The sequence below is a fragment of the Capra hircus genome, chromosome 12 (assembly GCF_001704415.2).
Source record: "Capra hircus breed San Clemente chromosome 12, ASM170441v1, whole genome shotgun sequence".
Taxonomy (NCBI): Eukaryota; Metazoa; Chordata; class Mammalia; order Artiodactyla; family Bovidae; genus Capra; species Capra hircus.
Genome location: NC_030819.1, coordinates 63,345,587 through 63,368,643, shown reverse-complemented (window position 1 = coordinate 63,368,643; position 23,057 = coordinate 63,345,587). Strand labels below are relative to the sequence as shown.

General features: G+C 39.8%; 1 protein-coding gene across 1 annotated transcript in view; it reads right to left on the bottom strand.

Annotated features, from left to right (window-relative positions):
- Positions 1-23,057, bottom strand: part of FREM2 (FRAS1 related extracellular matrix protein 2) — a 155,818-nt gene that overhangs the window by 7,685 nt on the left and 125,076 nt on the right. The window contains exons 13-19 of the mRNA XM_018056679.1: positions 20,890-21,048; positions 18,749-19,052; positions 15,422-15,553; positions 12,024-12,355; positions 3,234-3,426; positions 1,650-1,754; positions 7-134 (exon numbers count right to left, since the gene is read on the bottom strand). Coding sequence (XP_017912168.1) covers positions 7-134; positions 1,650-1,754; positions 3,234-3,426; positions 12,024-12,355; positions 15,422-15,553; positions 18,749-19,052; positions 20,890-21,048 — 1,353 coding nt within the window. The remainder of the gene's footprint in view (positions 1-6; positions 135-1,649; positions 1,755-3,233; positions 3,427-12,023; positions 12,356-15,421; positions 15,554-18,748; positions 19,053-20,889; positions 21,049-23,057) is intronic.

Below are 23,057 nucleotides of genomic sequence, written 5' to 3'. Positions count from 1 at the left end.
ACTTACTGCAAAGTCAGACACAAAGCTCCACTGCTGGACTGGCTGGTTATAGGTTGGTTCACTTCTTATGAGACGCAGGGAAAAGGTTAGACCTGGATGATTGACTGACATGATCACTGAGCTTGTGAAGGATGCTAGAAAAGTGCCAACAACAATAATGGTCTAGTGGTTAAAAGGGTCATAACAGCTTAGAGTGTTCAAAGTGCCTTATGATACCTTATTTGCATGTATTCTTATAATAAGCCTGCAAAGTTGACATAATTATCCTCATTTCTCAGATAAAGAAACTGGACTAAGAGTGACTGTGTGACTCTCTGGATCACAGCTGGGATATGTGCCTTCTCATTCCTAATGCAGTGCTTTTCCCACTCTATCATTCTGCCAAAAAATAATCGTACAGAAATGCTCAGATGGTCCAAGGCTACTTTCCAGGGAGGCAGAGCCGTTCAATAAAGGCTGATGTGAATGCATTCATTGTGCACTGAAGCTATGAAGTGAACCTCAGTCTACTCGCATCTGGGTAGACAGATCCGGGAAAACCCAATTTATAAAGGGAGTCTGATTTTAATTAGATTGCCTCAATCGTGTCTAAACAAAGACTCAGTTTATTAGAAAGGTAGACATGCAGGAGGACACTGTAAAGACCAGGAAATCCTCATTTTTCCAAAACAGTCAGCTGCAATAAAGCCAAATGATTCTTTTTTGGTTCTGTATTTAGGAACTCAGACTCACAAAATTACAGCAAACCATCTTTCTCTTCCGGTATCTTCAGCCTTAGTCTCTCTTTTGTTTAGAGCTTGGATCCAGAAAATGGAAGGACACAGAAGACAGCACGTGAACTATTTTCCCCTTCCAATCTGACATGAGTTGGCACACCAGTAAAATGTGCCAGCCAGTTTAGTAATGTGAAGTTGAATAAGAAGTTATTTCTGATGAAATGGAATTTTTAGAAAAGCTTAAACATGGGACACTAGTGACTGCCCCATTATTGATATGCATAGCACAATCCACCAAATTAGTAAAATTACGTATCTAATACTTTAGAAAGTTAACATGTCTGAAACTAGGTATCATAGTGAAATGCTACTTTGGACACCATTATAACAGTCTCTTACAATACCTGGAAAAGAGCTGTGCTTGCTGAATAAATGATCAAAATTCAAATTTCTGAACAACGCACTTGAAGTAGAGAATGGAAATGTTGTGGCTATGCTCTCTATCTAAAGGAAAATTCCTCTTAATTAACTCTGTAGATTTTTCTTTTATTTCTTTTGTTTAATTAATTTATGTTTATGGCCGTACCACATGGCTTGTGATCTCTGTTCCTTGACTAGGGATTGAACCCAGGCCACGGAAGTGAAAATGTTGGATCTTGGCCACTAGGGAACTCTCGATCGAGTTTTCTTTTAAATTAATTTAACTTTAACCTTTTGGTATTTTCTCTAGAAGTCTACCGTGATGATTTTGTAGCTTATGGGACATATAGCTGAACAATGATTAAGCCCTTGTATAGATACTTGCACATACATAATTCATTTGAAATTAAGGGCTTCAAAGCTCATAGGTAAGCATGTGGAAACACATGCAAATATGGAAAACCTATCTTCTTGTTGCCTGGAGAGCAGCTGTTTGTGGGTAATGGGGCTTACCAGGATGTGACAGCACAAACAAGCCATGGAACTGAGCCTCCGTCTTGAAGTTCACGACCAAACGCCCCTCTTCACCGATGCGCATGCTGGTTGGGTAGAGAGAACCTAGGATGGGATGATGCACAAGGGTGGAAATATTAGTGACCAGCAGCTCCTCATGTATGGAGTTTCTTCCAAAACCAAATTCAGATTCATCTCATCTTTAAGCATTCTAGCCAAAGGGTATTATCAGAAAAATTCTAAGTGATCAGAGAGACAGAAGTATTCTTATTTTGTTCTGTTTTTCTAACAAGAAGAACTGTCTGGAAGGCAGGCAAAATAAAATTAGGTCATACGAGTGAGGTCCATATGAAATATATAGATTGATGACAATAGGCCAAGGTATTTTTGAAAGCTTTAGTCTGCATAAATTAAACTGTAAATTGAGAGACAGAATGAACTGGTCAAACTTTGAAGATCTGCACAATGTAGGTGGAAACAGGTTTTTGTTCTCCAGAATAATTCCAAATGTTATAGGCTTAATGAAAACTCCAAAGCCTTCCTAAGAAATTTAGCGAGTTGATCAAAGTTGGCTCCAGGTATAAGAAGGAAACATGAGATTCTTATGTGGAAGCTGAGAACTGAGAGATGAATCTGCAGTAAGATTCACTTAAATATACATTTCTAAGGCAAGATATGGTATTAAAACATTTGCAGTGATCTAAAAGGTTTATTCAGGGTGATCATATTACCTGTCACATAACCTTAAGGTAATCTTAATCTGTTTAAGATAATAGATTTTGAGATTTTTGAGAAAATATCAACAGTATATTCTCTCCGGCTCATAAAAGGTAATGATGGTCAGACATGCAAGGAACTAGAACAGCAGTATGTGCCTGAAAAGAAACAGCATTAATTCTACCAATGGAGTAATTCACTTTATGCTTATGGACTTTGAATTATGATTCTGACACTGAGATTGAAACTAAGCTATTGTTTGGGGCAAATGGTTTTGGGGCCCAACAGTGGCTCACACCACCACTCTTCCAAGGCATTCAGCTTAAGTATTACAAAATAATAGAATTTTTAAACTGAAAGAATATTAGAAGTCTAGTCTATCTTTCATAAGAAGTTGAGTGCCAGAGATTAAGCAATATGTTTGAGATCACAAAGCTAGTTAGCTGTAAACCCAGAAATAGAATCTGGGACACAATTTATACTAGGCTTTAAAATGCCTCTCCCATTTTCAGAAACAAAAATGTGGAAGTTTTTCTCTGAATTCATTCTTTTCTTTCAATTGGAACTTCCTCCATCCATTATCTAAAATCTAGAGGGAGAGACAGATTGTGTTGTATACCGCATGAGTGATTAATTACCTTAAATGGACATTATATTTAACAGTCACAAATGGAAAAATTTGAGGCATTGATATAATTTAGTTAAAATAGATTTTTCTATGACAAAATGAAATTATTTTAAAGTATAAACTATAACAGTACAATTATTGAAAGTTGCTTCTCTTATTTTCAGCTGCAGTAAAAATGTCACTTAAGTCATTCATATAGGTAAGAAAAATTTTAATTTTCCAAGTCTCTGCTAACTCACCTTGGAGTTCAGCTTCTGGGGGGCTGCCAATTCCATCGGTCCACAAGATGGCAGTGTCATACACGAATGTCAGACGGAGCTCGGACTTCAAGTCAAAATGCTGCCAGCCTCCGACCCCAACGGGGGAGTGGAACACGTAGGAGACATACAGAGGGACCCGAAGAGTCACGTAGGACTGCACTAGGTTTAGGACCTAAATACAATGATATCTATCAGCACCATCTGGGGTTAATGAAACACACTTAATTTTGTGCAAGCCATTTTCTCCTTTCACTTATCCGAAGATTTTGAGTTAATCATCGAGGAAAAGAAATGATAGCATTTACAACACTACTGCCCCCTCACTTAATTTTGGATTGGGGTCATGGAGGATAAATAATTATGTACTGAGCGCCTACCACTGACATTGTGTTGGATTCCCAAAAAAAGCTACTCAATATTTTCATTCTCTCCCATAATTTTATTTATAGGTATGTGTGGATGACTGAATGAATGGATAGAGGGGTGAAGGATAGAGACAGCAAAGTTAAGACTGAAAGAAATAAAGCAAATTTCCCAACAGAAATTTCCCACTTCCTCCTGGAGTAGCCCTGCCAGTAACAGAAACCAGTCTTCGGCCCATGCTTATTCTACTCTTTCACACTTGATTATATTCCAAACAAAGCTGAGCGTTGTCTAATGATCACCTAACAAAGGTTATCATCCTTAATTCTCAGAATAGCTCTGAAGAATAGCAGGGCAAAGACAACTATCTCCATCTTATACATGAGGAAATGGGCTTAGGTCAGATCATACTGCTCACAAGTTTGAGTCAGGTTTTCTGATACCTCTATTTCTCCTTCTATGCTGAGCTGGCAACAGGAATCATACATGCGAGTTATTGAATAATTAAAAACATGATAAACTCTCATTTATCATGTTTTCATGGAGTTAAAAGCAAACTCCTCAAATCACAAAATGACCACCTGAATCACGAACAAAAATACATTAAACGAAAACCATCTGGGGCTTCCCTCATGGTAAAGAATCCACCTGCCAATGAAAGGGACACAGGTTTGATCCCTGATCAGGAAAGAAGAGATCCCACATGTTGTAAACTAAGCCTGTGCACCACAACTATGGAGGCTGTGCCCTACAGTCTGTGCTCCACAACAAGAAAAGCCAGCTCAGTGAGAAGCCGTGCATTGCACCTAAAGCAAGCCCACCCAGGAACGAAGACCAAGTACAACCAAAAATAAACAAATAAAAGAAAACCATCCACCAAGCTGTGGATTATTTGATTCTCAGCTGTGTAGTAGCTAACACTCTCCATCATCTGCTAACGTAGCCAGAAGAAGAGCGGCTTTACATCGAGGTCTTTTAAGATAGCATTTTCTAGGACTTGCTATTCTTGCAGTCATTGAGAAATTGATCTTGAAGTGTAGTTTTAACACCCTGACAGTGTAATGGAGAGTGACTGCTAATCCATATGCCACCAGTAATTAAGAGGACTATTTCATTCTGTGATTTTAATAAATACTCATTAAAAAATAGGCTGCAGACATGGATTCCCAATTAAACTAAAAGAATAATTTTGCCTACACTACACACTATCCATCAAATGTTACTGAGTGTGCTATTTTGGAGAAAACTAACATTGATGTCCTAGGGACAAGTTACTTGGTGTACAGCTCCCTTACTATTTCTTACTTGATTTCATTTTATTTCACTGGTAAACTAGAGTTTAATTGTTTCTGGATGTGGAATCAGCATCATATTGCATCTTCTTCTCAGCTTAGAATCTCTGTCTAAAGGAACTGGAACCTAAATGGAACTAGGTAGATCATTCAGGTCATTTACCTGTTCATTCCGATAAAAATGAAGACTGCAACGCACTCATTTAACTTCTAAATGCCATGTGAATGAGCAGTTAATTTTCTTAATCCAGTACATCAAACATACTACATTTTAATATGTCATCAATAAACATAATTTTAATGTACTATTTTAAATTATTATTTTTATTTTGCACCAAGTCTTTGAAACCTGGTACGAATTTTGCATGCACAGCATATCTCATTTTGGACTAACCCCATTTTGAATGCTCAATGGCTACACATGGCTAATGACTGCCATATAGGATAGCACAGATTAGACTCTTCTACCTGAGGTCTTTTAATTAGAACACACATTGAAAACAGCAATCATTTAAAAATATTTGAGAGTCATGTATCAATAGCCATGATACTCTATGTGGGATATGTGATAGTCATGATACTCTATGTGGGATATGTGACTTGTGTTTAGGTCAGAGAAAACTGAGCCAGAGTTGTTAGAATCTTACTTGAGGATTTCCCACTGGTTGAGATTTTTTTCTGTTGCTGCTTTTGTTGACAGACATATGTCTAACATCATCAAGACGGTGGTGTGTGTGAATGTGTAAGGACAGCCCATAGATCTCAATAGCTTGAAGTCTCAATAAAGTGTGTACTTAGCTACTCAGTGGAGGACATTGTTTGAACAAGTTAGAACTCTTAGCCAAGGTCTCTTGAGTAATAGCAGTCTACACATCCAGGAACACTTGGATGGAGATCTTGGCATCTGTCCCATTAGACACCTTTCTGAACAACTGTGGTATCAGAGATGAATGAGGGATCTTGAAACAGGGAGGAGTCAATACTAGTCCACAGATTCTTTAGGAGTAAGGACAACTTTATAGGACGTTACAATAGTAGAATCAGAAATAATCTAAATGACCAATAATAGAAGAATGGTTAAATAATTATGATGGCACACCAACAAGGTGTAAGATCAAGTTCAGTTCAGTTCAGTTGCTCAGTTGTGTCCGACTCTGTGACTCCATGAACCGCAGCATGCCGGGCCTCCCTGTCCATCACCAACTTCTGGAGTCTACCCAAACTCGTGTCCATCGAGTCGATGATGCTATCCAACCATCTCATCCTCTGTCGTCCCTTCTCCCGCCCTCAATCTTTCCCAGCATCAAGGTGTTTTCCAATGAGTCAGCTCTTCTCATTAAGTGGCTAAAGTATTGGAGTTTCGGCTTCAACATCAGTCCTTCTAATGAGCACCCAGGACTGATCTCCTTTAGGGTGGACTGGTTGGATCTCTTTGTCAGAGTCTTCTCCAACACCACAGTTCAAAAGCATGAATTCTTCTGTGCTCAGCTTTCTTTATAGTCCAACTCTCACACCCATACATGACCACTGGAAAAACCATGGCCTTGACTAGAGGGACTTTTGTCGGCAAAGTAATGTCTCTGTGAAAGATCAAGTAGTAACCAAAACTCATGTTTATGAAGGACCCCCTTGGTGATCTGGTAGTTAAGAATCGGCCTGCCGATGCGGGTGACACGGGTTCGATTTCTGGTTCAGGAAGATTCCACAGGCCGCAGGGCAGCTAAGCCCACGCACCGCAACTACTGAGCCTGTGCACCCTAGAGCCTGTGCTCTGCAACAACAGAAGTCTCTGCAATGAGAAGCCCACACACTGCAGCTAGAGAGGAGCCCCCATTCGCTGCAACAAGAGAAAGTCTGTGCGCAGCAACGAAGACCCGGTGCTGCCGAAAATAAATAAATAAATATAAGGGCTTCCCTGGGGACTCAGTGGTAAAGAATCTGCCTGCCAATGCAGGAGACACGAGTTCGATCCCTGGTCCAGAAAGATCCCACAGGCTGTGGAGCAACTAAGCCAGTGAGCCACAACTACTGAAGCCTGCATGCTCCAGAGCCTGTGCTCCGCAACAAGAGGGTAGCCCTGCTCGCTGCAACTAGAGAAAAGCCCGCACAGCAACAAAGACCCAGAACAGCCAATACATAAATAAAATTTTAAAACAAAGAAAAAATCATGTATGTGATGAATTTTCCTTGTCGAGGGGGAAAAGGATTATAATATGTTAAATTAAAAAGCCATAACCAAACAGTATAAATAATATGCTGTTACTATTAAAAATGCATATACATATTGAAAAGAGACTAGAAAATATGCCTGTGTACAGTGATTGTGGAATAAGGAGTGAGTTCTTCTGTAAACTTTTGGTTTCCCAGCTTTCCATCGGAGAAGGCAATGGCACCCGACTCCAGTACTCTTGCCAGGAAAATCCCATGGACGGAGGAGCCTGGTGGGCTTCAGTCCATGGGGTCGCCAGGAGTTGGACACAACTGAGCGACTTCATTTTCACTTTTCACTTTCATGCACTGGAGAAGGAAATGGCAACCCACTTCAGTGTTCTTGCCTGGAGAATCCCAGGGCTGGGGGAGCCTGGTGAGCTGCAATCTGTGGGGTCGCACAGAGTTGGACACAACTGAACTGACTTAGCAGCAGCTTTCCATAGTACTATCATTACTTTCACTAACCAAAAAAACCTACATCACTAAAAATATTGACAAACTTGACAACATAGGAAGCAATGTACTTCATGAAAGTTATACATTTTGGATTCTTCTTGCTATTTCTCGCAAAATGATTTAGAGTGGCTTACACATTTTTTTTTTTTTAAGAGTAAATTGGTGTGCTAAGTGGAAATAATGTGATGGAAAGAGATGACTTCTAACCCAGAGGTGTATGTTTCTAAATCAAAGTTTTTTTAAAAGGAAAATTATTCCACTAATTAAAACAACTAAGAAAAAACATGCATACTTTTCCAGAATCATATTGTGTCTTTTCATGAGTAAACTGGCATTTCATGTGATTGAGGTTGAATTTCTAAACTTGTTCATTCTCCTTGAACGATGTTATCTGTTACTAATTAGGTGAGAGTTAAATCTCTGACCTTTCAATACTGCTGACCAGGCTGTGAAAGGTGGAATGAACTGAGATCTTTCAGTCTTAAGAGAAGTTGTTTACAAGAGAAAGTCTCCGAAAGAATCCAAAAGTTTAAAATTTTAGTTCAACTGTAATGACTATTTTGCATCATTAGTGTTTCTCATTGTGTACCCAAACAATTTAAAAGTTTATTCATAAAAGAGGTCACACAAAACGATGGAGCAGAATAATTTTCAATTTAGCTCTATTTCTCTCTTCCTGCTGTATCTGCTTTTACATTTTAGAAACTAACTATTAAGAGGGATTTTAGCGTTGACTATCATTAGAGAAATTCCAAATTTCTTTTTGTTGGAAAGTACATTGTTAACTTTTATAAGAGTGAGTATTTAACTCCTGTAACTCGACTTGGAGGGAGTTTAACATCTGTGTGTGATGTCCTCACCAGGTACTCATACAGACCCTGGCACAGAGTAGGTGCTTATTGAATATTTCTTTAATGAATAAGTGGGCAATAAATTAGAAAGAAAAAGCAGAACTAGTCTTATGTGTGTGTGTGCTCAGCTGTGTCTGACTTTTTGCAACCCTTTGTATTGTAGCCTGCTAGGCTCCTCTGTGCATTGGATTTTTCAGGCAAGAATACTGGTGTGGGTTGCCATTTCTTACTCCAGTTGATCTTCCTGTCCCAGTGACTGAACTCACATTCCTGCATTGCAGGAGGATTTTTTTTTTCACTGCTGAGCCACAATGAATAAGATAGAAAAAGCAGAACCAGTCTTAATATTAGCTAAAACTAGTTGTAGTCAAACTGAATAAAACTTAATAAAACTTCATTTGCTGTTAACAGAGAACTGTCTTGGATATTTCATGTGATTCCTTCAGTTTGGCAATTCTCTCTTGTAGGTTAAATAATTTGAAGCTGGGAGGTTAGACAAGCCAGAAACCTTTAAGAGTGTGCTACAAACAGCTTTTTAATCACAAAGAAAAATGCAGAGACCTGGCAATATTTCCAGGCAGTAGCTTTTGCTACTAAGAACACTGAAGATAAAAATCGGTCCTTCATCATGTTGTTCCTGGCAGAAGCAATTACCACTTAGTAAAATTTGTTTGCATAGTGATTACCTTGATCTAAGTTGGCAAGTCTAGAAAGGGACTAGAAGAGAGAAAGGCACATCTATTCGCTGCTTGGCCAGGGAGATGTGGTATTGGCAGAGGACAAACAGACCTGGGGTTATTTCTGTTCTTGTATCAGGAACAGAGAACAAAGTTTATTTGTCTTTCTTGCAATTTCATCTGTGACCATAACCATTCCTCATAGTCACCCAACTAAATGACACTGAATTCACTCAATTAAATGTCCAAATAAGTGTCATGATGTGGTTAAGAGCAGAGGCTTACAAATGAATTGAATTGGGATGAGTTATTTGAATTCTCTTTGCTTCAGCATCTCCAAAAAGGGAAAAAAAATTTGCACTTGTCTCATAGTGTTGTTGTGAGGGCAGATTTAGTGGAAGAATGTAAGGTACTTAGACATGATGACAGGTATCTAGTAAACACTAAATAGATGTTAGCTATACTATTTTTGTCTTCCCTGATGGCTCAGTTGGTAAAGAATCCGCCTACAATGCAGGAGATGCGGGGTCGATCCATGGCTTAGGAAGATCCCCTGGAGTATGAAATGACAACCCACTCTGGTATTCTTGCTGGGAAAACCCCATGAACAGAGGAGCCTGGCGGGCTACAGTCCATGGCGTCCCAGAGAGTCGGACACAACAGAAGCGGCTGAGCAGAGGGTGACTGCAGGCTTTTCAGTAGGGAAGCCTGTCTGGATTGCATGCAGAAAAGACAGAAAAGTACTGCCATTTTGCAGAGAAGATAGAGAACGTTCTTGAGACTAGAAAGTGACCACAGACTAGATAAGACCTACAGAGAAGCTCCATGGTACGAAGAGCTTTTTAACAAACAAGAACCAGAACAACAATGGAATCCTATTACTATGTCCCATTGTGTTTATGCCAGTAGAGTCCACGACGCTAGCAAGATCCTGAGAGAAGAGCATCCAGCCAGAATCCAGGAATGATTTAATAATGGATCGAAAACAGGCTCTGTAAGGAACCATCAAAAGACTGGAGATACTTGTCCTCTAAAGAAAAAGGCTGATGTAGATGTGCTAACATGAGTCTTTTTTCTGGGGATAGGACTTTGTTTCTTTCATGTTTCTTCCAGGTGGCAAAAAGGGACTTAACGAGCTAACACTTATGAGGGTTTAAGCAACCTGCCCAAGAAGACGGAGCTAGAAAATGTCAGAGCCAACTTTAGGTCAGCATTGGCTAAGTTTCAATATGCAGGCTTTTTACACCATTCTATACTGTCTTCCTGTTGGTGTTCTTACTTGGGATTTTTAGTAATTCAAGCAAGTTTCTGAGTATTTGTTGCTTTTAGAGGATGTAGAGATAAAGTCTCACGTCCTTGGAGTCCAATAGATCCCAGACATAAAATATATGGCCATTTGACATCAATACCAGCAGAACTGGTCAGGATTTACAGCTTTGCTCTGGGAGTAAACCCACAGTTATAATCTACGTTTCCCTTGCTACTAGTTTTCTTATATTTTAACATCACAAGAATATAGCACAGAAAGAACTATAGACTCATGGTTAAATTTTGAAAGACAAGATATATTCTGGATACCATTTGACACTTTAGTGTATGCACGTATGCTAAGCCTGCCAGGCTCCTCTGTCCATGGGATTCTTCAGGCAAGAATACTGGAGTGGGTTGCTGTGCCCTCTTCCAGGGGATCTTCCCGACCCAGGGATTGAACCCGCATCTCTTACTTCTACTGCATTAGCAGGCAGGGTCTTTACCACTAGCGCCACCTGGGAAGCCCTAGTTTAATGTATAAGCCTACTTATATAAACATTTTGTTCGGCCAGGTAGGATGGAGCAAGAGTTTTAATTCAAATACTCATTTCAAATTTAAGCTGCTGCTGCTGTTGCTGCTAAGTCGCTTCAGTCGTGTCTGACTCTGTGTGACCCCACAGACGGCAGCCCACCAGGCTCCCCTGTCCCTGGGATTCTCCAGGCAAGAATACTGGAGTGGGTTGCCATTTCCTTCTCCAATGCATGAAAGTGAAAAGTGAAAGGGAAGTCGCTCAGTCCTGTCCGACTCTTAGCGACCCCATAGACTGCAGCCCACCAGGCTCCTCTGTCCATGGGATTTTCCAGGCAAGAGTGCTGGAGTGGGGTGCCATTGCCTTCTCCGCAAATCTAAGCTACACCCTATATATTTTAGATTCTCTATTATAACTGCTAATGAAGACCTTGCTTCACCACCATTTTAACAACTTTGCTGCTGATGGTGGTGGTGATGAGGGGTGGACCGTGTATATGTGCGTGTATTTTTATGTGTAAATGTCTGCCTGTGTAGTATGAAGAGGAATAAGTAATTGTGGAGTAGAAATAACAAGTAATTGTAGAGTAGAATAAGCTTTAAATGAAAACACTTTTGACTACGTTAGTGATGGACTATGTTAGTGATGATCCAGATAAGGAAGAAAAGGGGAGAAACTAGAAAGATAAAGGAGGCAAAATGGAGGTAGAAGGAGAGAAAGATAGACGGTAGGTAAAGAAGAAAGTAAGAGGGGAGAAAAACTGGACTGACTCTGAGGAGTAAATCCTTATTTTAGATGGTTCATGATACATCCCAGGCATCTGGAACACAACACAAAAAATGCAAATGTATACTTTGAAGAGAAATTAGTATTTATAGTTTTATAATATCAGAGTAGATTTGGAGCTTACAGCATAGTTATACGGTGTCCTTTCAATCCAAAGATAATGCTACTGACGCATTGCTTAAAAAAAGACATAGGTTTCTAGAAATAGATATGGATTTTTATAAAACTCATGCTAATCACCGACTCTTTCTTGTGCCCAATAACCTACGTCACCGAGATGGAAAACAGAAGCTGGGACTTCTGTCCAACCGGTTTGTGCAGTGACCAAAGCTCAGATGTTAAATGTCCATACCTGTCCATCGGTTCCAATGGTCCCTCCACAGTCAGTGAGCAGCTCGGACATGTCGTAGTAGCTAACAAACTCCCATAAACAGGCCTCTAGGTTCAGGTTTCGGTAGAAGCGTAAGGTATTGGAACCTCTGATAGATGAGCTGTACTGGTAAGGATAAGTCTCTCCAATTATTTCTGGATTTTTAGTAGCATCAGTCAAGAAACCGTGGTGGGTCTTTACTTCGGTGTAATCCAAGAGGTTGGAGCACTTGTGGTTTCCAACACGGGTGCCATCAGGGCTGAGAGTGAGTTCAAAGTTGGAAAGCTCTTTGGTAGAGATTACAGGGAGCATGCCTACAAGGAATTGGGATAATCACTGTTATGTTTTCACCAACAGCAAAGGGCTTTGAACACTTCCTTTATAATCTCTTATCTCTTGAAAAGATAAGTCAGCAGTGATGGCTCAGATGTTAAAGAATTGCCTGCAATGCAGGAAACCAGGGTTCGATCCCTGGGTTGGGAAGATCCCCTGGAGAAGGGAATGGAAACTCACTCTGGTATTCTTGCTTGGAAATTCCCAAGGACAGAGGAGACTGGAGGGATACAGTCACAAAGAGTCAGACACCACTAAGAGACACTTTCACTTTCTTTTTCAGTGATTATTAAAGTGGTGTTTAGGACCCCTGAGGATCCTGAGAATTTTTCAGGAAATCTGTAACACTAGTGCTCTTTTCATGACTTTAAGGTATTATTTGACTTCTCCATGCTTATTTTCTCAGTAGTGTACAACGGATTTTTCCATTCTAAACTAAATCATATATCGTAATAGATTGAATGTAGAAGTAGATATAAGAATCCAGCTGTCTTTTATTAATCCAGACACTAAAGATATTTTTAAAACTGTGAAACAATGCCATTCTTTTGTTTTGCTTTATAAAGTATAGCTCTTTTTCTTAAAAGTATATTTTTCATGTTAACATGTAACGGATTTCTTGCTATTTTTTAACATTAATCAAGTATTTAACAATTCTTCAATTTTAATTTTAAATACAGTTAGTATTTAAGGCTATAACCCACAAAAATGAAAGGTCTTTGTGGCTATAAATAATTTTGAGTGTGCCCTCAGACCAAAAATTTTGAAAACTACCACCGTACAGTATTGGATAGAATTGCCCAACTTCTTCTATAGAGACCCAAATCGTAACTATTTTAGGATTTGTGAGCCATAAGGATCTGCCGCAAATGTTTAGAGTTGCCATTTCAGAGCCAAGATTGCCATAAGATGGTTTGCAAAGGAGTTCACACAACTCTGTGCAAGAAGACTTTATTAGGGATTATAATTTTAAATAATTTTCATGTATCACGAAATGTTCTTTTGGTTTCTTCCAAACATTTAAAAATGTAAAAAGCATTCTTAGCTTTCAGACCACACAAAAACAGGCAGCAGGTTAGATTCAGCCCATCGGATCTAGTTTGTTGAACCTTGGGGCAAGCAATGCAGCAAAAAGGGCTAGAAGAAGAGGTTTTCTCCTAGACCCGTTTCTACCTCTCCGTCTTAGATTCTCCCAGAGCAAAATGCTGGTCCCACGAAAGGACTCGTCAGCTTCTGTAGAGCTATGAGCATTGACTGTCTTAGAAAATGCTAAGTCAAGCTCTAGGAGATGCATGAGGGACCAGTCTTTCTATTAGGAAGGACTATTATAGGTCTGCCCTTCCCTGATGGTCTCCTCCGCTCTCTGCAAGTCTGAGTCACACCTCTCACGTGGTGAGAGCTCACATGGGTCTAAAGGTAGGGTGGTCAAACATGGACCCAACATTACATTATGAAATAAGGAGGGGCAGATTCCTGTCCATATAGCACAAATCTGGGTATGCAACAAGCAGACAAGGCAAAACGATGTCCTTTTTTTATGAGGCAGGTAAATTCTATCTTATATATAAATTCTACCTTATACATATACATATGTATATGTTTGTTGTTGTTAAGTCTCCAAGTCGTGTCTGACTCCTTTTCAATGCCATGGACTATAGCCTGCCAGGCTCCAGTCCCATGGGTGGAAGAGCCTGGTGGGCTACAGTCCATGGGGTCACTAAGAGTCGGACACGACTGAGTGACTTCACTTTCACTTTTCACTTTCATGCATTGGAGAAGGCAATGGCAACCCACTCCAGTGGGTTTCTTGCCTGCAGAATCCCAGGGACAGAGGAGCCTCGTGGGCTGCCGTCTGTGGGGTTGCACAGAGTCGAACATGACTGAAGTGACTTAGCAGCAGCAGCAGCATATATGTGTATATATATATATATATATATACATATATATATATATACACATACATATGTATATATATAATATTGCCTAATATTGCCATTAGCTACTTAAACTATAACTAATGTACCAAGTAATAGAATTAATGTTTATATACTTCAGATATAAAGTGAATTAAGACGAACAGAATGTGAAAATGTCTTCTGTACATGGGGAAATGTTCCTAGAGTGTGGATAAAGTTACTGACTCAGAAATTCTGGCCGCACTTCCCTATCCAGAGAAAATGAACACAAAATTATTGTTAGGGGCATTTTTATCTTATTTTAATGCCTAAGAAATGTCTTAGTTGTTGCAATAAATATTGGCAGAGATTTATGAGATTCTTGCTATGAAAAAGCAAATAGATGTTGAAGGCAGGGACTGAGATACCATGTGCTCTAATGTAAGTCCAAGTTTAAGAGTTTTGAAGGCATACTATGCCACTTCATAAAAGATAGCACATCAACCAAAGCTTTGTTTCATTGTGTTGTGACATGTATGACATTTACCTAGTTTTAAACACTGAAATAGCCAGAAAAAATAAAACTGGGCAGACAGATAGCAAAAAACACTCAAAAGAAGCAAGACTTAAAACTTAAGCTGTAAACTGAGCATTTATTGTACACTTTGTTATTCAGAAAACAAGTAGACCTCAGAGATACCTCAGATTTGGTTCTAGATCACTGCAATAAAGTCAATATCAAAATGAAGTGAGTTCCATGATTTTTTTTTTCCCAGTGCAACTATACTGTAAAGTGCGTAACAGTGTCATGTCCAAAACACAATGGACCCACCTTCACTGAAAAATATTTTATTGTTGAAAAATGCTAACCACCACCTGAGCCTTCAGTGAATCAAAATCTTTTTTGCTGGCGGAGGGTGTGAAATATTGAGAATTGCCAAAATGCGGCACAGAGATGTGAAGCAAGCAGATGCTGTTGGGAAAATGGTGCCAACAGATTGCTGGAAGCAGGGCTGCCGCCCACCTTCAACTTGTAGAAACCGCAGTATCTGCGAAGTGCAATGAAATGAGCTCTGCCCGTATTCAGTAAAATAAACCAGGTAAAGAGAAGCCCAAACGGTCTCCACGGCTTTGCTTACCCAAGTCACCTACCGTCTATGTGGGGCATCGTGACGGTGAGCTTGATGAGGTTCGTGTACTCTGAGTCCTCGGGGCCCGTGTAGCGCAGTTTAGCTGAGAAGGGCTCTGCTCCCACTATCCCTGGCACTCGGGGCTGGCAAAGACCTAAAGCACAATGAAGACACTTATGCTAGAAGAAGATAACGGTTGACACCTAAAGTATAGACATTTTTAATAGGCACTATTATTTTTCTATATACTTTAAAATTCTCTGTGGACCAAGGCATTGCTGAGAGTAGATACTATGAGGAATCAAAAGACCATGGTGTGAGAAGTAATTCCAGCAGACAGTGGCTGCTTCTTAAGACTGGGAGTATCTTCTAAAGTTTGAGAAATAATAGTTATTGTTCAATGTGATTTAACATGTGCTGCACATCATCGGTTATGGTCATATTCACAAGATCATTTTAATATAAACAGATACAGTAAAAATGACTGGAAAACAACAGGAGAAAAGTAAGTGTCAGTTCAGTCGCTCAGTTGTGTCCGACTCTGCAACCCCATGAACTGCGGCACGTCAGGCTTCCCTGTCCATCACCAACTCTCAGAGTTTGCTCAAACTCATGTCCATCGAGTTGGTGATGCCATCAAACCATCTCATCCTCTGTCATCCCCTTCTCCTGCCTTCAGTCTTTGCCAGCATCGGGGTCTTTTTCAGTGAGTCAGGTCTTTGTATCAGGTGGCCAAAGTATTGGAGTTTCAGCTTTAGCATCAGTCCTTCCAATGAATATTCAGGTCTGATTTTCTTTAGGATGGATCTCCTTGCGGTCCAACGGACTCTCAAGAGTCTTCTCCATCACACAGTTCAAAAGCATCAATTCTTTGGTACTCAGCTTTCTTTATAGTATAACTAGTCAAAGGTCTGGCTAGTCGAAGCTATGATTTTTCCAGTAGTCATGTAAGATATGAGAGTTGGGCTATCTATAAAGAAGGTAAGTGTAGTGTAACTAAATGAATGAGATTGTTACCCTAGAATTAAATATTTATGACTAGTCATAAAATTACATTATTTATAATAAAGCTAAAAATATACTCATTTTAGAGACAAAAACTAGAATCAGAGAATCTTACAACTACCAAAATATATAGTTCTCTCTATATATGGGATTTCTTACAGTATGTGTATTATAAATTATAATTTATTTTCTATCTATCAAGAATTTTGACATGAAAATCTTTCTCCAATGTTTGCTTTAAGAGCACAGTAATGTCTTCATTTTAATATCATTAGAGACTTAGGCAACATATAATTTCTGTTTGGAGAAAACAGAGGAAATATACAGGTATTTATTGTTGTTCAGTCATTCAGTTGTGTCTGACACTTTGCAACCCCATGGACTGCAGCACGCAAGGCGTCCCTGTCCATCACCATCTCCTGGAGCTTACTCAAACTCATGTCCATCGAGTCGGTGATGCCATCCAACCATCTCATCCTCTGTCATCCCCTTCTTCTGCGCTCAATCTTTCCTAGCATCAGATTCTTTTCCAGTGAGTCAGCTCTTTGCATCATGTGGCCAAAGTACCGGAGCTTCAGCTTCAGCACCAGTCCTTCCAATGAGTATTCAGGGTTGATTTCCTTTAGGTTTAACTGGTTTGATCTCCTTGCAGTCCAACAGACTCTCTTCTCCAACACCACAGTTCAAAAGGTATTTATGAGAATGTCAACAAAATCAGAATCAGGCCCTAGCATCAGGCATGTTTATTTTATTAATTAAGGGTGATTCATTGTAAGTCATTTATTTTTTTTGGCACCAACACAATACTTTGGTTTTAAAACTTAAAAATCATACATTTTAATCCTGATAAAAGAACGTGTTTGCTACATAGTTTATCAATACATATTGACCCTGAATATATAAGGGTGGGAGATGGTCCATATAACCTTTCTTGCTGCAACAAACATACTTCTGAGGAGTTGTATACAAATGGAATTTTTAGAAATAGAATCTTATAAAAAGAGTTATTTTAAAACTCTAGGTTAAAAATTCTGCAAAGTAGAGGGTTAGTTTATAAAGTGGATTTCCTGTCTTTTCAATGTTGTCTCCAGCCACATCTATTTCCCACCTCCACTGTGTCTGGGCTCCAGTCCTGCCTCATCATCAGTTGCAGTCAAATTCACAAGATCATTTTAATATAAACAGACATAGTAAAAATGACTGAGAAACAACAGGGAAGAAGTAACTGTGACTTAATTAAATGAATGAGATTGTTATCCTAGAACTAAATACTTAAGACTAGTCATAAAATACACATTATTTATAATAAAGCTAAAAATGTACTCATTTTAGAAACAAAAACTAGAATCAGAGTCTTAAGAGACCAACATATATAGTTTTCTCTCTATATATGGTTTCTTACAGTATGTACTTCCCTTATTACCTCCCTTGGAATAATAAAGTATAGACACTCTCACATACCTCTGTTCTTGGACTGTCCTTCCCCTCCTGCCCCAGCAAGCTCCTGCTCATCCAACAACCAGCTGGGAGTGCCCTGGCTTCACACCTTCACATGAGCCACCCTGCCCTGATCCGACCTGCGTGTACCATCTGCTTCATCGGATCGCCCCTCCTCTCCCCAACATGCTGCCTTATTTCTCTGCTTGCAGTTCCCAGAATACTCTAGGTTTCCTCATGCATCTATGAGTCATTGCTCATGCCTTTCCCCCACTCCTGTTTTCAAGATTCAGCTTAAGCATCTCCTCTTTGATGAAACCTTTCATGATCCATTCAGATTAGAACTCATCACGATGACTTTTGCATTTCTGTGCCCTGGCCAGACTAAAATGTGTCTGTCTTCAACCTGAGTGTGAACTCTGGGAGGGCAGGAATCCTGCCTTATTTTTCATATTCCAGCAAAATTGTGACATTTATGCAGTGATTGAAAAATGAACAATGAGTATATATTTGTTTTCTAATGACTATTTTTGTGAAGATAGATTTATCATTTTAAAATACCTATCATTTTAAGAGCAGCAGTGGCTCAGATGGTAAAGTATCCTCCTGCAATGCAGGAAACCAGGGTTCGATTCCCGGGTTGGGAAGATCCCCTGGAGAAGGGAATGGTAACCTTCTCTAGTATTCTTGCTTGGAAAATCCCATGGACAGAGGAACCTAGTGGGCTACAGTCCATAGGGTTGCAAAGAGTCGGACTGAGTGACTAACACTTTCACTTTATCATTTAAAATTATCAATGTATCACAGAATACATGGGGCATTTGGAGGAATGAATAACTAGAAATTAGACATATATAACATTTCTCAGTATTCCAGCGAACATGATGTGAAGACTGCCATGTACTACCTTCTTCTCTGCCGATGGTCACAATAGGACTCATCAGCTCCAAGCCTTCACTGCCGTCAGCATTCACAGCCCGAGCTGCACACTGCACTCTGGAGCCAGGCTGGAAGTATATGGAGTCTAAAGTGATCATCTTGGACGAAGTGAAAAAGGTGTCAAAGTCCACTTCTCTCATGGGGCTGGTCACGCCGTCGGGGCTGGCGGGGGCGCTGATCAGCCATCGGTACCGGGTTAAAGTATCATTTATGTTCTCACTTGCACAAATAGAGCCTGTTTTTTCGTAGTCTGAATATTTAGGGTTGCAAGCCTATGGGAAACAAATAACTGTTAGGGCCACAGGATAGAACAAGGTAGAAATTATTCCTCTTAAATTCTCTCTACTTTAGTATCTTCGGTGCTACTTTTTTTTCCCCCTAAGTCAACAATGCTATTCACGCAACTTTCAGGCTTTCAGGAACTCTGATCTTACATTTCAAACAGCTTATGGGGCTTTTCCACCTTTAACTTGATAACTTGAGTAAAAGCGAGACTCATTTCATCATCTCTCGCATCCTTAGAGCTGTCGGATCATCCCTGTTCTTTCTCTCCCTCACTTTCCCCTTTTTAGTTTGTCCCCCATGTCCAGTGGGTCAGTGACCTTGGTTGATTCTTTCTGTGCACTGTCTAGTAAGTTGGTCCCTTCTTCCCATTCCCAGCATCACCTTTCTGTCTAATTCAGAGCCTTTCTAGTCAGGGGACCATTGCTGCCACGGTAACACTTCAATACAACCCCTCTGCTCATGTCGTTCTTCTGGGCAAGAGCTCCCTGCTGCTGCTGCTGCTGCTAAGTCGCTCAGCCGTGTCCGACTCTGTGCGACCCATGGACTGCAGCCTACCAGGCTCCTCCGTCCATGGGATTTTCCAGGCAAGAGTACTGGAGTGGGGTGCCACTGCCTTCTCCCAAGAGCTCCCTGCTACCCAACAAATGAAGTCCACGTTCCTTAATACATTTCAAGACTTCTATTACTTGTACCACATAATCATTTCTTGCCTTGATAATCCAACACACACTTACTGTATACCTATTATATATAGGTCATTATACCAGGGATATTGCGATATAAAAATAAGTAGAGGAAGGAAGGGTCGGACGAATTGGGAGAGTAGCACTGATACACATACACTGCGTGTGCTAGTCGCTCAGTCGTGTCTGACTCTTTGTGACCCCGTGGACTGTAGCCCGCCAGGCTCCTCTGTCTATGGGATTCTCTAGGCAAGAATACTGGAGTGGGTTTCCATTTCCTTCTCCAGGACATCTTCCCAATCCAGGGATCAAACCCATATCTCCTGCATTGCAGGCAAATTCTTTACTGTCTCAGGCACCAGGGAAGCCCAGTACATACACTACCATGTATAAAATAGATGGCTAGTGGGAAGCTGCTGTAGAGTGCAGGGAGCTCAGCTCAGAGCTCTGTGATGACTTAGAGAGGTGGGGGGGAGGCACGAGAGAGAGGAGATGTATGTATACAGACGTATAGCTGATTCACTTTGTTGTACAGCAGAAACTAACACAACATTGTAAAGCAATATAAAATAAGTAAATGTGTCCTAATATTTGCTCACAAGGTGCATACAATTTATAGCAAAGAGAGGGTAACTAAAAAAAAGTAATGATAATATGCCATTTGCAATGCAACCACTTTATTCTGGAATGATGTTTCCTTATGTGACTCAAACTAGTGGCACCCCATCAGACCATCCCAAACCTTCCCTCACAGGTGGAGCTGCTGTTCTGTCTCCTGGTTTCCATCATGATAATGCTCATCGTGCCTTAGAATAGAGTGACGGATTCTTACATATTCTCCTCTTCCTTATTTTTTAAATTCCTCGAGCACAAAGTTTATATCTTACTAATTTTTCTCTTAGTGACAGATGCTGAGATAATATGAGATACACACTATGGGCACATCAGTTAGTAAACCTTTGTTGGATGAAGGGAGACCAACAGGAGCTTCACTTGAGTAATATTTTCCTCTCCAAAGACCAAAGAGTAAATCCTGCAGCATTTTCCCACTTTTATCTCATCATGGCAAAGCCCATGCAACCTTGGTTAATGTTCATAACTATTTTAACTATTTCACAATTTTCCTCCATTTCCTACTCACTGTGATACAGATGACAGGATAACCAGACACAGGCCCAGCACTCTCTTTGGCCCTGGAAGGGTCATCGTACATCAGCAAGGACACAACTTGAGGGACAGAAGGAAAAGTGGCATCGGCCACGCTGTTTGTTTCTTCTATATACACAATGGCTTTGGTCGCCTTGAAGGAAAAGATAGTTATCCATGATTATTGAAATATCAGACTCCTGATGCTTCTACTGTGCAGAACGTACAATACTTGGCAAGTACATGGTTTCAATATAATAGCAACTGTCACACCCTGCAGTGTGACAGGCCCTATGTGGTTCGTTTCTAATGACCCTAGCATGTACAAGGGAGGGAACCTGAGCCCAGGGCAGTCTGTTGGCCAGTGGTCCACAAAGTATGTGGTTGTAATTTTTTCTCCAAATGGTAATGATACTAGCTAAATCTAACTTGGTTTAAAGTATTGGGGTTGTAAAGTGGAAGACGATGACAAAGTCAATTAATTAATAGTGGGAGGAAAGCTGGAAGACACCCTGGGAGAAGGTAGATTCTAGGGGTCACGTGATACTGTGGATCCTGCTGAAGTGGATGGCAGTGCAAAGTGAAGCTTTAGACGAGCAGAAGCACAGCGTGAAACAAAGGCAGAGGAAGAAGCTGGGCCGCAGACAGAAGAGGGTCCTGTGAATATCTACTGCTGGTAGGGTGATAAGAACACCTTGCTGATAAATTTGCCGTAGCTCCTGAACCATCTTCCAATATCTGATGACACCTCACAGTTTCTAAGCCTATACTTACCAGTGTCCCCTTAAAAGAGGCTTTGATCACTTAAAGTCATTTGAGTGAATCTCTGTTCCTCTTACTCAGGAGAGGTTAATACAAAGCTCCATAAAAATTAAAGACTCATTTCTTAGGTGATCAAGACTTATATTTGAAAAAGATTTGCTGTTCCTACTTCTTGAATTTTAACTATGACTTGAAAAAAAAGCCAAGTAGCAAAAATTATAAAATATTAAAAATACCTGTACTTTAGGGAAAAATATCTCATACTAATAGTGAAATCACTAATATACAAAAGAAATAGAATAAATGTAAGCACAGATAATATAAACATTGGTCAGTTTCATAAATCTTACGATATTACTTATATGCAAAATCTTAAAAAAATGATACAAATGAACCTATTTACAAAACAGAAACAGATTCACAGATTTAGAGAATGAATTTATGGTTACTAGGGGGGGAAGGGTGGTGGGGAGCGATAGAATGGGAGTTTGGGGCTGACATGTACCAACTGCTATATTTAAAATAGATAAACAATAAAGACCTACTGTATAGCACAGGGAACTTTGCTCAATATTCTGTAATAACTTAAATGGGTAAAGAACTTGAAAAAGAACACATACACCTATATGCACAACTGAATCACTTTGCTGTAAACGTGGAACTCACACAGCATTGTTAATCAACTATTCTCCAATATAAAATAAAGATTTAAAAATCCTTTAGTTTTAAAACTTAGGTTTAAAGGCCAAAATTCTATGGAAATTATGTTTATCTTAAAGAAAATCTGGTCGATGATACACAATATAAAATTAAATGAAAACAGAAAAGAATTGTTAGGACCATAACATTTGAGTCTTTGAGCCTCTGGACATCACGTTAATAGTTATGATGAACAGGTAGGAATTTTGAGGGTTAGAAAATTGTTTCATGGGTTAAAAATGTGTGTTTTACTGAGTTGTGGCACGAAACTAATAACCTCATCTTTGTGCTGAGACTACAAAGCACAAAGGTTAATCCCAGATTCAATCATTATTGACTGAAATGGGAAGGATAAACTGGCCTGCTGTGGGCCTCAGAGACTTACTACACACATGATTTTTCAAGAGACAGGAATCTTTTTTTTTTTTTTTTGGCCGTGTCACTTGTCTTATAGGATCTTAGTTCTCTGACCAGGGATTGAACGCAGGTCCTTGGCGGTAAACGCATACAGTCCTAACCATTGAACCACCAGGGAATTTAGGAATTTCTTCATTCTTATTTCCCAATGGAAGCAACATTTATTTAGGAGGTGAAAAGAGATTATGTGCATCTTCTTTATACAAGTCTGAAGTCCATGACTTAGCTGTATACTTGGGATGGTTACACGCATTTTCCCTGATAAAATGCTGGCCATGACTTTAT